This window comes from Hippocampus comes, unplaced genomic scaffold (genome assembly GCF_001891065.2).
Source record: "Hippocampus comes isolate QL1 unplaced genomic scaffold, H_comes_QL1_v1.1 scaffold198, whole genome shotgun sequence".
Classification (NCBI taxonomy): Eukaryota; Metazoa; Chordata; class Actinopteri; order Syngnathiformes; family Syngnathidae; genus Hippocampus; species Hippocampus comes.
In genome coordinates this window covers 22,141-37,707 of record NW_017804974.1, presented here as the reverse complement: position 1 = coordinate 37,707, position 15,567 = coordinate 22,141, and the positions used below count along the sequence as shown (strand labels likewise).

At 40.2% G+C, this 15,567-nt stretch overlaps 1 protein-coding gene across 1 annotated transcript in view; it reads right to left on the bottom strand.

The window, feature by feature from the left end:
• cttn (cortactin) overlaps positions 1–13,589 on the bottom strand; it is a 20,487-nt gene extending 6,898 nt beyond the window's left edge. Inside the window, exons 1-12 of the mRNA XM_019892456.1 lie at positions 13,421–13,589; positions 12,350–12,458; positions 12,176–12,249; positions 11,967–12,096; positions 10,420–10,530; positions 8,939–8,993; positions 8,021–8,131; positions 6,701–6,811; positions 4,934–5,044; positions 3,854–3,964; positions 1,299–1,354; positions 1,155–1,224 (exon numbers count right to left, since the gene is read on the bottom strand). Of these exons, the coding sequence (XP_019748015.1) occupies positions 1,155–1,224; positions 1,299–1,354; positions 3,854–3,964; positions 4,934–5,044; positions 6,701–6,811; positions 8,021–8,131; positions 8,939–8,993; positions 10,420–10,530; positions 11,967–12,096; positions 12,176–12,249; positions 12,350–12,433 (1,024 nt within the window). The 5' untranslated portion in view covers positions 12,434–12,458; positions 13,421–13,589. The remainder of the gene's footprint in view (positions 1–1,154; positions 1,225–1,298; positions 1,355–3,853; positions 3,965–4,933; positions 5,045–6,700; positions 6,812–8,020; positions 8,132–8,938; positions 8,994–10,419; positions 10,531–11,966; positions 12,097–12,175; positions 12,250–12,349; positions 12,459–13,420) is intronic.
• Positions 13,590–15,567: the final 1,978 nt, after the last annotated feature.

The following is a 15,567-nucleotide window of genomic DNA, read 5'->3' as shown; positions in this document are numbered from 1 at the left end:
CCCGCTGCGCATCCAGGCTGCTCAAACGTTGTCGAAAGTTTGGCAGCACATACGTGTGTGTGAACAACTATTTTCTTTGATGAAGCTGAACAAAACATCACACAGAAGTCGATTTACTGCTGAACACCCTCACTCAATTTTGAGGATTTGCTCAGCTCAGAGCCTGACCCCAAATATTGATGAACTTGTAGAAAAGTTAAGACACCAGCGAGTATCAGCCTCAGCCTCAAAGAAGTGCATATTACTTATAATATACTGTGCAATCACATATTAAGAGTTTTTACTCAGTTCAAGTTTAAAAATTAAAGTATAATATTTGCTTTCGCTGCTTGTTACTTCTTGAAGAAAGTGTTGTTTTTGGTTTATACATTTTTGCACTTTATTTTGTTGTATTTCAATCCAATTATGTTTTAAAAATATTTTATTCGAGTAAATGATCGAAAATTACTGTACTATTATTTGTTTTTCTTTTAAGTAAATTTAGCCTACTTTTGCTAAAAGAGAAAACATGGACTATTGATAGTGCCTTGAATATCGGCTTCTTTTATTCATGTTATGGGTATTTTTATACAAAGGAAATTTTTTTTGTGCCTGTTGAAAATTAAAGTTTACTCACATAGCCGTAAAAAATGTTGCTTTATTTATCTGACCATATTGGAATGTATTTGTTAGGTTTTCAGTCAATTAAATTTGGTTCAATAAACAATGTGTGGTCATTTTTAAAATTTTCAATGAACATTCGATCAGTCCGGCCCTCGGCTTGCAGCAAAATTTTTTATCTGGCCCTCCGTCCATTTGACTTTGACACCCCTGTGTTAGTCATTACTAAGGATGGGTGCCGAGTCCCGGTACTATACGAATGCTTGGGCTGAATTTTAAACAGCCAAGACTCCACTTGATGAATATGAAATGTCCGCTGAAATGAAAAGTTAATTATTCATCAAAATCCCAACAGTTTCTCACTGAATTTAGTCATCAGTCTTCCCCTTGCAAAAAATTAGTGACTGTCAGGAAATCAACCTCTATTTTTGTTTGTTAGCATGGCTGGTCCAGTGCATTCAAAGTAGTGGAGTTTTCTCAGCTTTCAGAGTTGCCAGACGTCGCAATGTCAAGTTTGAGGTCACGAGAAACAACAGATACTGGTCGATGCTTACCAGCCTCCAAAGGTCTGGTTTTCTGGTAAGATGATTTGGGCTTCTCAACATCCTCGAATGTGCCTGCACTCTGTCGAGCACAGCCAAAGAAATGTCACAGTCATCTACATAGACATGTACACAAGGATGCAAACAGAAATGTACCTTATCCATCCTGTCATTCTGGACACCAAATTTTCCTCCAAACCCTTTGGAGTAATCTAGGGGAGGAGAAGAGGTAATGAATTGGAGGGTCTATTTGACTTTACCTCAGTTATTTCAACCACAGTCACTTTCCAAACAACTATCCATCCGTTTTCTGTACAGCTTCTTCTCATTTTGTGCAGCTGCTGTTTCATTTCTACATTAATTTAGTGACTATATTCGAATTCATTAGCGGCACCTACAAAAAGTCTTTCTATGAGACCTCGTAAGAGCTCCGATGAAACAGACTGTGGTTGAATTAGTTCACACAACACAATTCAGAAGAAAGGCTGATGGACTCATGCAAACCTGTATCAGGGAGGGAGAAACAGAAAAATGCACAGCAGACGCGCAATCTTAAAAGCCAGGCGCTTGGTCAGTCAAGCGGCCATTTCGCTTTTGCCGCAAACTGAAGATCAGCCATGTCTCATCGGAAGACATCAATAAAAATGCAATGATCATACCACTAAGCGACTATCATGCAACAAAATGCACTGGCCCAAAATAACAATAAACAAAGGAAATAACCATCACAGCAGTGCGAGAAACCGCAGGGGGAGCTGATCATTGAGGCACAACAATGTATCCATCCATCCTCAACTTCTAACCACTTGTCATCGCTAGGGTCGCAGGTGAGCTGGAGCCTTAACCGGCTGACTTGGGGTGAGAGGCAGGGTACGCCCTGGAGTTGTCGCCAGTCAAGTGCAGGGTGGCACAAAAAATACAATAAAAATTCACACTCACACCTACATGCAGTTCAGTCTCTTCAATTCACGGATGTTTTTGGAAAGACGTCCAAGTACCCAAGGAAAACGCCACACAGATATAGCGATGGAGATTCAAAGATGCATGTCCTGTGCTGAATGCTAACCAATACATCATATTGCCAGAAAAAAAATGTGATTCTAATGGGACGTTTGTCATTATGGAATGTTGCACAGCCATCTTGTGTACTCCTATAGGGGCCTTGTGATTGGACCTCAAAAATTCATCAAATTTTCAAAACCGTGAAGGCGTCAATTTGGGGAAAAAAAACAAACAGTTGGTCAGTCGGCTTTTGTGTACTTACGGTATATTATAATAAATGGTCTGTTATCGGTTGGGCTTATTTAAAAAAATATGTGAGGAGCACCTTGAAAAAAAAAAATCGCATACTAAATCAGTACGGGAATATTGAAGGGAAAAAAATGCAATTTGATTGTTTTTTTTTGGTTTTTTTTTTTTTAATCGTTCAGCCCTACTGCATGACATCATTGAAGGCAGTCGTAATAGAGACCTAATGCTCCTTCACCTTCGAACAGCTTGCTGATGAGCTGATCATTTGAATCAGGCGAAACACATCTAAAACAGGCAGGACATCAGCCGTCAAAGACCAGAGCTGGACACTCTTGCCTTAAAATTACCATTTCAGCATACGGTTACTCGTGCCTGTTGTAGATTTGCTACATTTACTCGAAGTTCTCATGGAAGGCTCAGGAGTAGGTTTCGGAGGAGAGGGGAGAAACAACATTGCCACAGGTCAACCAACCGTTTTGGAAAATGGTAGTGCTTTCCTGGAGAATTCCGCAACTTGGACCTGTAATCTCATTCATAATACGTGCATTTACAATAGGGTGGGGATACCGAGTAGGCCATCCATTTATGCATTCACTGCCCACCTGTCTGCCATCAATCTGAGGGCTTTTGTTTTTAGTTTATTTTTTTTTTACATTGAGCAGCTTTGAAACAACCCATTAAGATTATGACAGCGGAACTCAAGGCAAAAATTTCCCTTGGAATAATATGTTCTATGTGCCCCCACGAGTCTAAACTCTATACTCATGTTAATATTGAGACTGTGGAAGAAATTAGAAGATGAATCCATTCATTATTAAAAATATCTCAGGAGCACGCCACTTTGCTCAATACTGCCCTCTGCTGTTGAAAGAAAATACCACATTTTGAAACTGTCAAAACTGCCCTTGGGCTAGCAATGTGAACATCACAAGACCGAACGCAGAAAACAGGTGAGCTGTGACCACGTTTGCGAGTCAAACCCAAAGGCACTTTAATGTAAAAGTCAAAATGGCAGCCTCCTAAAACGGATGAAAGAGATATATTCATCTTTTTAATTCTTAGCCCACGAAAGCAATATCAATAAAAATACAGAGTTTAGCCTTGTGGGGACACAACATCCTGGCCTCAGTCGAACTGACATTGGAGGACGATGGAGTATAGCAGCACTAGAAACCTCTTAAAATAAAAAAATTCAAGTGCAAAATTCAGTGTATGAGACAGCGAAGCACAGCCCAGCGGTGGTGGGGGTTAACTGAAAGAGGAGAGCCAGTGTTTCAGCAAAGTAGAACATGGCCATGAACTGAAAAAGAAGGGATATAATCAACTACAAAAAAAAAAAAAAAATTTCAATCAATCATTGGCTATGAAGCTGATGATACTACATGTATTTTGTCAAGGGATGGCAAGACAAAGACCAGGCGTTCTAAAATACGGGAAGGTGTTGAGAAAATTATTTGTGCCTTTCTGTGACTCATGCTTGGCCAGGTTCTCCTTGTACTCATAGCCCAGGGCACTCTGGTCCTGCCTCCCCACCTCTACCCCATACTGACCTCCAAACCCCCGTTTATAGTCTGCAACATAACACACACAAATACAGACAGTATGGACAAACAAAGATCATACAATACAAACATGGATAACAAGGGCAGACCTCTCGTGGCGGAGACACAGACCGGGTGATTAAAAGTCCAACACCCATTTGGTCTTGACAGTGCTTATGACTTTGTATGTTTCTGACTCAACTCTTTTCAACCTACGATATTCAAAGCTACAATGATGCACAGGCAGTGAATTTGTTCCAGCCTGTTTTGTGTGAGAGTATCTCCTGAATCAATGCCTGACATTTAAGTCTACATTTTAGCCAGGCCTCAACTTCCTTTCTTTGTTCCTCTTTTGGTTTGACTCACACAATGAGGAAGTAATTATCCTTTGCAATACTACACATCAAACACCAAAAGAGAAGCTCCATCAGAAAAAAGAGGAAAGCATTTCAAAGCCTGCAGAGGAGAAATTGGACATTTTCTTATTTATTTTCGGAACAAACTATCATGGATAAACATAATGGTGGCTCAGGGAAAGTGTTAAACTTGAGGCACTTGAGCTTTGATGAGTCACAATAATTCCGGAGAGAAAAAAAAACAGCACTGGATGTAAATATGACATGATATCAAGCCAACAATGTATCGCCGTTGTTAAAATGTATTTTCAAATCGTGCCAAAATTCACCTTGAGCAGGCAATGTGTTTGACAATTTATCACCAATTTGGGAAATAATCGTGTCTCCCAACAAAATATCTGTGAAAAGTGGAGGCTATTTTTTTCATCCAATTGACTGCTCTACTTTGTCATCTTTTTGTCCAAATTGTGAGCACAACTGATGACTTAACAAGGATCTTAAGGATCTCGTTTATTCCTTGTGTTTTATCCATCCAAAGCACCGCAATATAGATGCACACACAGATGCTGCGGACGTAAAACTTCATATTTCATGGGCGGCCATCTGCAAAATCATGTATGTCTGAACCAGTCAAAGATGTTACCTTTTTGTGACTCGTGGAGCTGTAGTTTCTCCTGGTGGTCCCACCCCAGAGCAGATTTATCCTGTCGGTCTGTTTGCACACCGAATTTGCCACCAAATCCTTTGACATAGTCTGGAGACACATGACACAAAGAGCTGTTGTCCACTCACTGAATGAGGAAGGGAAAAAAAAACCTTTGAAACGACCGAATGTTATTTTATTTTGAGAATTAACTTTAATCACTGAAGGGGGAATTAATTTTATACACTGTTGTGTGTTTTTGTCGGATACAACCAATGGGAGCAGATCACGCAGAGAGATGTGGTTCCAAAGTAGTCAGGATGCAAGCTCGTGTCACTGCAACAACTTGCTGCAATTTAGAAAATGCGGCTACTGGAAGCATGATGGGAAATTCTTGGCGTCTCTTATTTTCAAACAGACATATCTGCAGTCGACAAAGCCAAGCAAGCAGGACAGTATCACATTGTCAAGTATGTCAGACAAGCAGCTACAGGAGAGTTTCTCTGCCGTGCTGTGCTTTAGAGTCCAGGCAAGTCTGGACAGACCACAATTTGTCTCATTCAGAGCTTCTGGGAACAAAAAAACAACACTTGAGCAATGGCATTTTTAGCACAGTGGACAAAAGAGGGAATAGATACGAAAAATCTGAACGTTAGCAAGACCAAAAAAAAACAAAAGTCAACAATTTGAAGGCTGAAGAGTCAATAATGGTTAGGTTATAAATGTCGCCGTCATTTTTCCTGTCATGTTAGATTAATCCAGCTAAGCCAGTAAAACTCCAACAGATTTGTTGAGAAAACCTTACTTTGTCTTCTCTGGCATGCTACGCAGCAAAATATTCCCAGAAATGTGTGCCATTGACTGCAAAAGAGACTTGATGAAGTGCACACAGAAAAATATAATGTATCATAGTATATTAGTGTTGCGAAAGTCTGGACATGAAAATAAAAGCCTTAGAGGTCTAGAAAATATGAATTCACAAAAATTCTATCACGGATGTTCCTGTGCTTAGTGGGAATTGTATATATTGGAAACATTAAAAAAAAAAAAAAAAAGACTTCAAAGACTGTGTACTGATTTATATTGGGCAGATTCTAAGTGTTCAAATCAATTTATAGATCTCTTGCACATCGAACATGGATACAGTAAGTAACTCTCTGGCTCAGTTAGGTTTTTGAAAACATTTTCACCACCTTCCTTCCCTTTCATTACGCGAAAGGTGTTGTTCTAAGTAGTCTGGCGATATCAAGAAGTACTGTAGATTTGGTCCGTGTTCTACCACCAGCAAGATTATTTCAGAATGTATTGAATGACAATGTACACAGAATTTAAGATCTGTCAGGTTGAGATGAGAGAAAGTGACAAACTGGCAATTACAAGGAACTGTTCAGAAATTAAACATTTAACCTTAAACATCCAACTTGGGTTACAGGCATCAATGAAATATTCATGAAACGTCAGCCGTGGCAACAGAATATACCGCACGAATAGGCACTGTAGCTGGTGTGCAGAGTTGCAGGCTGTCTGAACGATCCCATTTAATTTTTAAGCAAGGCGATTCGTTGAAGGGATGAACAATGAAGTGGCAGTGCCAAATGCACGGCAAGGCAAATTACCATACTAAAAAAAAAAAACCATGAAGCCCCTTTTGGAACCTCTAAAAAAACTGGGAATGGATACGAAACTCTGCATTTCAGTATGCAGACAATATAAGTGAACTTGTGTCAAATGTCAGCCACTTGTTCATTTCCATACAATTATACCAACCTTTCTGAGACTCGTGCCTCTCGGTTTTGCCCTGGTACTCAAAGCCCACAGCACTCTTGTCAATTTTGTCGGTCTCCACGCCAAACTTCCCGCCAAAACCCTTGGTATAATCTGCCCAAAGGCCACAGCAAATGGTGAAGCAGGAGGCATTCCAATGAGGAGGAAAGAGAGAAAGAAACAGGACGGTTAAACGACGATGGTCCGCACATGGATGGAGGAGTGAAAATTCGGAAAAAGGATTTCCCGTTTCAGTCAGAATGACTTTTGTCACCGAAATAACAGCTAAAATAGTAATTGCGATAACGTAACCATGTGCCGAGGGCCCGCTGAATTGAGTGAATGTGGTGCCTTGACGCGGGCAAATGCCGCCGGAGGAGGTTGCGTGGCCCGCCGAGGACTGCCTCGACGGCAGCCGTCAAAGGGCGTGCAGCGTTCGGAAGGGACCATACAGCTCGCACTTAGGCTACTTTCCCACTGCATGCAGGGCATGATGACCTATTGGGATGTTTTGTATTCCCATCCTTTTATGTACTCGTTCACATTGAATTTTTTATTGTACATTCATGTGTTGATAATCAATTAGTCTGTCCATTATTAGTTGATTAAGCAATTAACTGGTTTAGAAATATACCTATATATTTTTTCAACCCCTTTATTCCAAAACAAGACAATTGACAATGCAGAAAATGAACGAATTGTTTTTGATTCAGTTATTAGTTTAGTCCAGAAAATGTTAGAAAATCGGCAAAGGTGTTTTTATTTGCAAACGCCTTATTATGATCCAGCACAAAGATAATCAATGGAGGTCAAAAATAATCTGAGAATATTTATTGTTGCAAGGCTGAACGTTGAAGGATTTGGACAATGTTAAGATAAACAAGGTCTCAAGGCGATTCATTGATTGTCAAAGTAATCACCGATTTATTTGATCAATCAATTACTTGTGGACCGATCGTTTCATTGTTGTACTTCTAGGTAGTGGGTTAGGCTTAACAACCACGACCAGTGGAATTAAGTCATTTTGGAATCAAATACTGCCCCAAACAGAACAGACGCTCAGCTCAACATGTATAATCACACTAAAATGACAAGGAATGACAACAACACAGTCTTGAATGGATTACAATCCAACTGGTACACAACCACTTTCCCCTGCATGCCGTCGCATTAGTTGAATTAGAAAGAAGGCCACAAGGCCCAAAAAAAATCATAATTGTACTGTTCGCCCTGATCAAGTATTTTCCCTCCTGTTGTCTCTTCATTTGGAAGGCGCTCGTGTGCGTTTCATGTTTGAACTGAAGACAAGAACTGAAAACCAACCTTTCTGGGACTCGTGTTTCTCCGTTTTGCCTTGGTAATCAAAGCCCACTGCGCTGCGGTCAACGCGATCTGCCTGGACACCGTACTTCCCTCCAAACCCAGTGTTATAGTCTACATAGAAAGCAAAACGGAGATGTTTAGTGGTCAGGATGATACATAATCGAAGTACTGGTCACTTAAATATCTAAGCCTACATAGAAACTTCCAAGCAATGGTGAGTAATAAGAGATGCCAAGTATGTGACATATTTACGGCAGTGATTATAACACATTTTTGGGGAGGTTTTAATATCAAATGTGACATATTAAATATTTATAAAATGGAATGATAAAAATGTGTATTCACTTCATTCAGAATTCATGCATTTAGTTCTTAAATTAATTATGCATATGTTTTTTATTTTACAAATACAGCCCAATGGGATTGTGGAAGGCGTTCGTTTCATAAACCGTGCTTCTGCTTTTTCATTTTTAAATGATTAAAAAAAAAAAAAAGTCATTTGTAAGTATTTTTTAAATTTCAATGGCTGAAATAACATTTTCAAGCTTTGAATGCAGCTCCTCAGCTTTGAACCAATGGACAAAATCAAAAAAGGGACAGATTGTAATCAAGGATCATCTAACTGCTGATTAGAGGAAGCTGTCATAGGGATCATACGAGTTCGTCAGCTGCAGTCTCTCCCTCATAAACAGTTGATGTTCCAAAAGATAATGGCGAGGCTTAGGGAACAAATAAATCATTGGTTTCCTGCCAAATGTTCAACAATCTTGAGGAGAAAAACTTCTCTTCAAGTGTAAATCAGTATAAATATCAAAGACGGATGCAGGAACAGTCAAGTAACCAAACGCTTCAGATAACACAGCAAATTTCAAACTGTGATCTGGGGTTCGAGCTCAGTTACCAAAGTTGCAACATCACCTTTCTGTGAGGCATGTTTCTCTGTTTTCCCAGCATACTCAAAGCCCACCGCAGACTATAATAAGAGCAGAAAAAGGAAAACAATATTTAAAATGATTTAGGTCAACAAAATGCAAGTAATAATGACACATGTACCAATATTGAAATCCCTTTAACGTGGATTCACTGCACCTTTATAACCCTGCCTCACAGTTCAGTATGAATGAGTAACACAGTAGACGGACTGAGGGGTGAGAGCGGTTCTGCATTCTGCCTTCAGAAAGGGAGGGTCAAAGTCGCTGTGACGCATGTGTAAATGGAAAAGGGCATCGCGGGTCAGCGGTGTGATGTTTCGATGATGTAGTCACCGTGTAGAACAATTAAATATCTGAATGGCAGCTATTCGATAGCGACCAGCTAACATTACGATACCTCCATGTGTGGCGGTAGTCAGTATTACAGCAAATATAATTTGCAGAGCCAACAAGGTGCCTGGAAAGCTGAAGTTTATAATGGACTTTCAAACGAAAGTGATGTTGAACGCACCATCTTGACACAAAGGCTCCTGAACTTTGATGTTGGAAAAAAATAGAAAAGGAAGCGGTGTGGACATATGACATTTGCATATAAGCAAAGAGTGTCTTTCACAGAGGGGGAAGAAACAAAACTTGGTGAGTAGTTGTACAAATAGCTTTGAGTAGATCTTGAAACCTTTCAAGAAAAATGGAGGAAAAAAAGCAATGGGGAAAAAAAAATTAATCTGCATTTTTTTGTGATTACATTATGTAAATAGTGTCTTATATTTAACAGCACTATAGAAATGTCTTTAAAATAAATAACCGCAACTACACAAGTAAATAAATAAAAGACAAAGCAAAAGGAGGAACTCGAGGCAAAAATGCTCCTGACAAAATATTTTAGGTGCCCCCGAGCCCCAGTCTAAACAGTATTCTGATTAATATTGCATTTGTGGAATAAGAAAATGAATTAATCCATACATTTTTTTCCATGTCAGGGGGCAGTCATTTTGGCCCTATTGATTTGAGTTGACATCAAAAGTGCCCTTGGGCTTGCATTGCGACCATCACAAGACCAAAGCCAGAAAACAAGTGAGACGTTTGCAATTGGGGCCCGAGGGCCGTTTTATGTCAATTTCGGTCAAGAGCAGGGTGGTGGAATACCACGAAAATGAGATGGTTGAAAACTGATGGATTAAGCTGCTTAATTCTTATTCCACCAACACAACAGTGATCAAAGCCAGGGCACATCCAACATGGTTTTGCAAGCAAAAAATTATTGGCTCTGGTTCTGCTTGAAGCGATGGGCCCTGGCTGATTTGTTTGATGCAAAATTCGCTGCTCAGCTTCCTTTCAAGGAAATTACCTCAATACTGCTGGGTGTCATTTCAACAAACAGCTACTACTTTTGCTGCTGCTCCTCCTCCTACTAAAATTCATCCAGACATTTGAAGTTTTCAATAAGTGGTCAGAAATCGCTAGTACCTGGTCTACGCGGTCAGACTGAACTCCATACTTCCCTCCAAAGCCCTTCGAGTTATCAGTCTGGGAGCAGTGCTTGGATAACTTGCTCTGGTATTCATGTCCCACAGCAGACTGTACAAAACATAGCACGATATTGTCAGGGCACAAAAAGACGGAGTCATCCATCAGAATGCATTCTGTTATTGGCGGTGATTAAAATAGGGTGATGAGAGAGAGAGAGAGAGAGAGAGAGAGAGAGAGAGAGAGAGAGAGAGAGAGGTAAAAATGAGTCATAAAAATGAGATCATAGTGTGAAACAACACAATTGAGTTCCCAAGAGAGAGAGAGAGAGAGAGAGAGGTAAAAATGAGCAGTATCACTGGAAACTGAGCTAGCGGTGACATCTGACTCATCAGAGATTCATGCACACACACAATGAAGCATCGCTCACTCATCAAATTCATGCTACGCTAGCTGCAAAGACCAAAGAGGAAAGACTGAATGGACCGAGCTGCTTGCCAGGAGAGATCATAGTGTGAAACAACACAATTGAGTTCCTGATGTGTTGCCAATGAAAGACAAGTACTAAGTACTACTCAACTCAACTGTATTTATAGAGCACTTTCAAACAGCCATCGCTGCATACAAGGTGCTGTACATGGAGCAACTATCATATATACAACAATAAAGCAATAAATCAGTAACAAAGATGGTAGAAAGCACCAAACAGTAAAACTAAGTTCAAATCTGAGTCATGCTGAGTCAAATGCCAAAGAATACAAGTGAGTTTTGAGGCGGGTTTTGAAGATGGGCAGCGAGGAGGCTTGCCGAATGTTCAGTGGGAGGTCATTCCAGAGAGAGGGACCAACAACAGAAAAGGCTCGATCCCCTCTGAGCCTCAGTTTAGTTCTTGGTACTTCTACTAATGTCTGGTCCGCAGACCTGAGGCGCCGGGCAGGTGTGTAGGGGTGGATGAGTTCAGAGAGGTAAGGTGGCGCGAGGTCATTTAGAGATTTGAAAACAAATAAGAGGATCTTGAAAATAACTCAAAAATGTATGGGGAGCCAGTGAAGGGATGCCAGAGTAGGAGTTATGTGCTCCCTCTTCTTAAAGGACTTCTTAAAAGGACTTCTTAAGTACTACATCTCCAAAACTGTTTTAAAGTGGTTCAAACATAATGAGTCAATAAACACTAGAGGCAATATAAATTAATTATTCTTTTTGATAATCAATGAATCAGTGAGATATCTTTTTTTTAATTTAAATTTGTACAAATCCGCAACAGGAAATATTATCTGACTTCTGTAGCCCTCCATGAAAGCAGACGGATGATCTTTGTTGTATCAAACAAATCATAAAACGTTTGCTTTGACTGGGCAAAACAACAGTCAACAATTTGCCTATCTATTTTCTGATACCTGTATGTTACGGAACAAACCAGTCACTGATTCATGATTAATTTCTGCATTTTTTTGCACTGTCAATTTGAAAGAATGTCCTGTTTTTTAATAAGTGGAATGGAAATAAATGGAAAAAAAAAATCAACAGCAGATTTTGCTTTCCTGCACCTTGTCCATGCGGTCCTGCTGAACCCCAAATTTTCCTCCATATCCATGCGATGCCTTGGGCATGTTATCCATCTCCTGCTGTTTCAAGCTTGTATGCTCTGTTGACACGGTTTCACGCAGCTGGTGGATACTATTCCAAGGGAGACAAATAATTTAATGACATATTTGTGGTTGGTCCTGCAAGCAGACAGAGAAAACTACATTCTCACTTTATGTGCCCCTGATGTCCTGAACCAGCCACTGTCTTGGCACCCCAGCGCTGCTCCTTCTCGGATAAATCATTCTGGAAACGTAAGGGGAAAATACACAGCAAAATGGTGAGTAGGACAATGACTCTGTGTCGCATAAAAGGAGACGTGGCTGAAGATGGTGTGCAAAGCTACCTCAAAGTCGGGGTCAGTCTCCCAGTCGTCACCTCCATCATCTACAGTCACCTTAACTGACTGTCCTGCTGCTGCCTTCCACATCTTTCGTGAGCCCTTGTCAAACACTCTTGAAGTACAAAAACACATTCAATTATGAAAACAGAGAGCAGATATTAACCCTGTTAAATTTGATGACAATTTCATATAATCATATACAGGTATGTCCATTTAGCTCCATATACTGCTTATTTGAATCACACTGCATCTCTATAACTTGACACAAAATAGAGATCAAATGTTTAAATGCCAAACAATAGTGTTTAGCTTTAGCACTGCTTGATCGGTGGTCATTATTGTTTCTCATGTTGTCATTTTAGATCTGAGTATTAGAAGGAAAAATTGGGAAAGCGTCGAAAAGTGGAAATTTCCTCGATCTTCACAAAAGAGTGTAGTCACAAACAAGTTCACACAGACCAGGAAGCAATCGCGTGTGTGTTGCCAATATGACATGCCGAACTCCGACGACACAACCACACCCTTCTACGACTCGTGCACGAACCCTGAATATCTGACATGTCTCTGATTATGACAGCAGTTGATTGGGAATTATTTAAGAACGTTCGAATTGGGTAATCCCCAATAATCCTTTTTTCGTTGATGACTCACGTTAAGTGGGTGAAGCGTGCAGTTTGTAAAGTCAGACAGGTAGTTCATATTCAGGGAGCTAAATCCCAGCACATATAACACAGCATTAGTTTGAAACGGAAACAGCACAAATGGAACGTGTTTTGCCCTTTGACCAATGACATTCAAATTTTACGTGCCGTCTGCCAGGAAGCTGTGGAAAACGGTGAGCCCCTATTTTTGTGAATTATGTCGGCATAGGTTGACACGCATTTCAGGTGCCAACAGCGTTGTGCTGGGGTTGCGGAATTGTATGTGACTGTCTGTCTGCGGCATTTCCTGCTCCTTTTTTTTTTCCCACAGAGCTAGCTGCTTATGCTAACATTGCCAACTGCGATTACGGAGTCGGCGCAAACTCGGAGAGGCCAAGACATTTTCGAATGGAATTAATATTTCCACGCTCACCGTCCACGACAAATGGAGCTGCGTCCAGAATCCACTCAGCCGGATCTTCGGGAGAAAATAAAGTGAGCGTGTTCTCGCCCTGATCGAGATGGAGAGGAACGCTCAACGCTGTCGGGATCTTCCTGTTCTCCCTGAATCCCGTTGTCAGACGTGATGACGACACAAATGGGCGTGTGGTGCGCTCTTGCGTAATGCCTTTGATCTGTCGACCGCCGTACGTTGACGTTACAAGTGCTCGTCAAAAAGTTAGAATATCATGAAAAAGATTTCTTTGTTTCAGTAATACTAGTGAAACTTGTGTAGCCTGATACATTTCAAGTGTTAATCCATTTTAATTTCGATGATTATTGTACATATACCTCAAAACGATTTTTTTAAATCGCTATCTCACAAAATTAGAATAATACTTAAGACTATACAAAGAAAGGAGTTTTATAAATGGCCAACCAAAAAGTATGAACGTGAAAACTATGTACATGTACAGCACTCAATACTGTAATTAGTTGAGGCTCCTTTTGCCTCAATTACTGCACCAATGTGACGTGGCAATGGAGTCGATCAGTGTGTGGCACTTCTCAGGTGTTATGAGAGCCCAGGTTTCTCTGATAGTGGCCTTCAGCTCTTCTGCATTGCTGGGTGTGGTGTATCGCATCTTCCTCTTCACAATATCCCATAGATTTTCTATGGGGTTAAGGTCAGGTGAGTTTGCTGGGCAGTCAACACAGGAATATCATGGTCCCTACACCAGGTACTGATAACTTTGTCACTGTGTGCAGGCACCAAGTCTTGTAGGAAAATGAAATCTACATCTCCATAAAACTGGTCAGCAACAGGCACCCCAAACCATGACTGACTGTGGAAATTTGACAGTGGACCTCAAGCAACGTGGATTCTATTACTCCCCCTGCTTCCTCCAGACTCTGGGACTGTGGTTTCCAAAGGAAATGCAACATTTGCTTTCATCAGAGAACATGACTTTGGACCAATCAGCAGCAGACCAGTCCTTTTTCCCAGGCAAGATGCTTCTGACGTTGTTTGGTGTTCAAGAGTGGTTTGACACAAGGAATGCGACAGTTGAAACCCATATCTCGCATATGACTTTCAAAATACAGTGATCCCTCGCTACTTCGCGGTTCGCTTATCGCGGGTTCAGTGTATCGCGGATTTTTTCAAACATATAAATGTTTTTTTTTTTTTTTTTTACATATACATGGAGTACAGTACTGTATATGTTGCTCTATGTGACTCGCTGTTGTTTTGGAGCATCTCGCGGACCGTTTGCGGACTTTAAAAAAAACAATTTTTTTTTTAACCTGTTTATGCTAATTGGACGCTACTTCGCGGATTTTCGTTTATCGCGGGTGGTTTTAGTCCCCATTAACCGCGATAAACGAGGGATTACTGTATTCTAATTTTCTGAGATAGTAATTGAGAGTTTTTTTAATTAGTTTTCAGATGTAATCATCTAAATTTAAACGAATTAGCCCTTGAAATGTATCAATTTGGAATGAATGTATGCATTACACAAGTTTCCCTTTTTGAATAATAGTACTGAAATAACTAAACTTTTTCATGATATTCATTTTATGACGAGCACCTTTACATAAACACAAAAAATGGGGTTTAATTGATTCATCTATCCATTTAAAAACACAGTTTTAAACATTTCATTTGAATATTAAACAAACATGGCAAGTCTGTACGCGGCGGAACAAAGCACGGCCATCCCGTCTTACGTTTAGCTGTTTCATAATTTTGGGGGCTTAGAATTGTTTTTCAAACTAATACATTCACTTTAATACTTTTGGTTGAAAATTAAAACAAACAGAGAGGAAACCAACCAACAGAGAGAAAAGAAGAGAAGGGGTGTCTGTGTACCTTATATTGCCGGCCTCTCAGAGAAAATACAGAGAATATTTCTACAACATGATATCCCTGTTTATTTTAAACCGATAAACACATTGAGACAAAAACTAGTACACCCCAAAGACCGGGTTCCCAACACCCAAAAATGCAATCTGATTTATTCCATCCGTTGCCAAGAAAGTGAGTGCAAGGAACATTACATCGGAGAAACCAAACAAACACTCAAGAAAAGACTTTATCAACACAAATGGAAAAACAATGATAACAAAAGTGCAGTATAC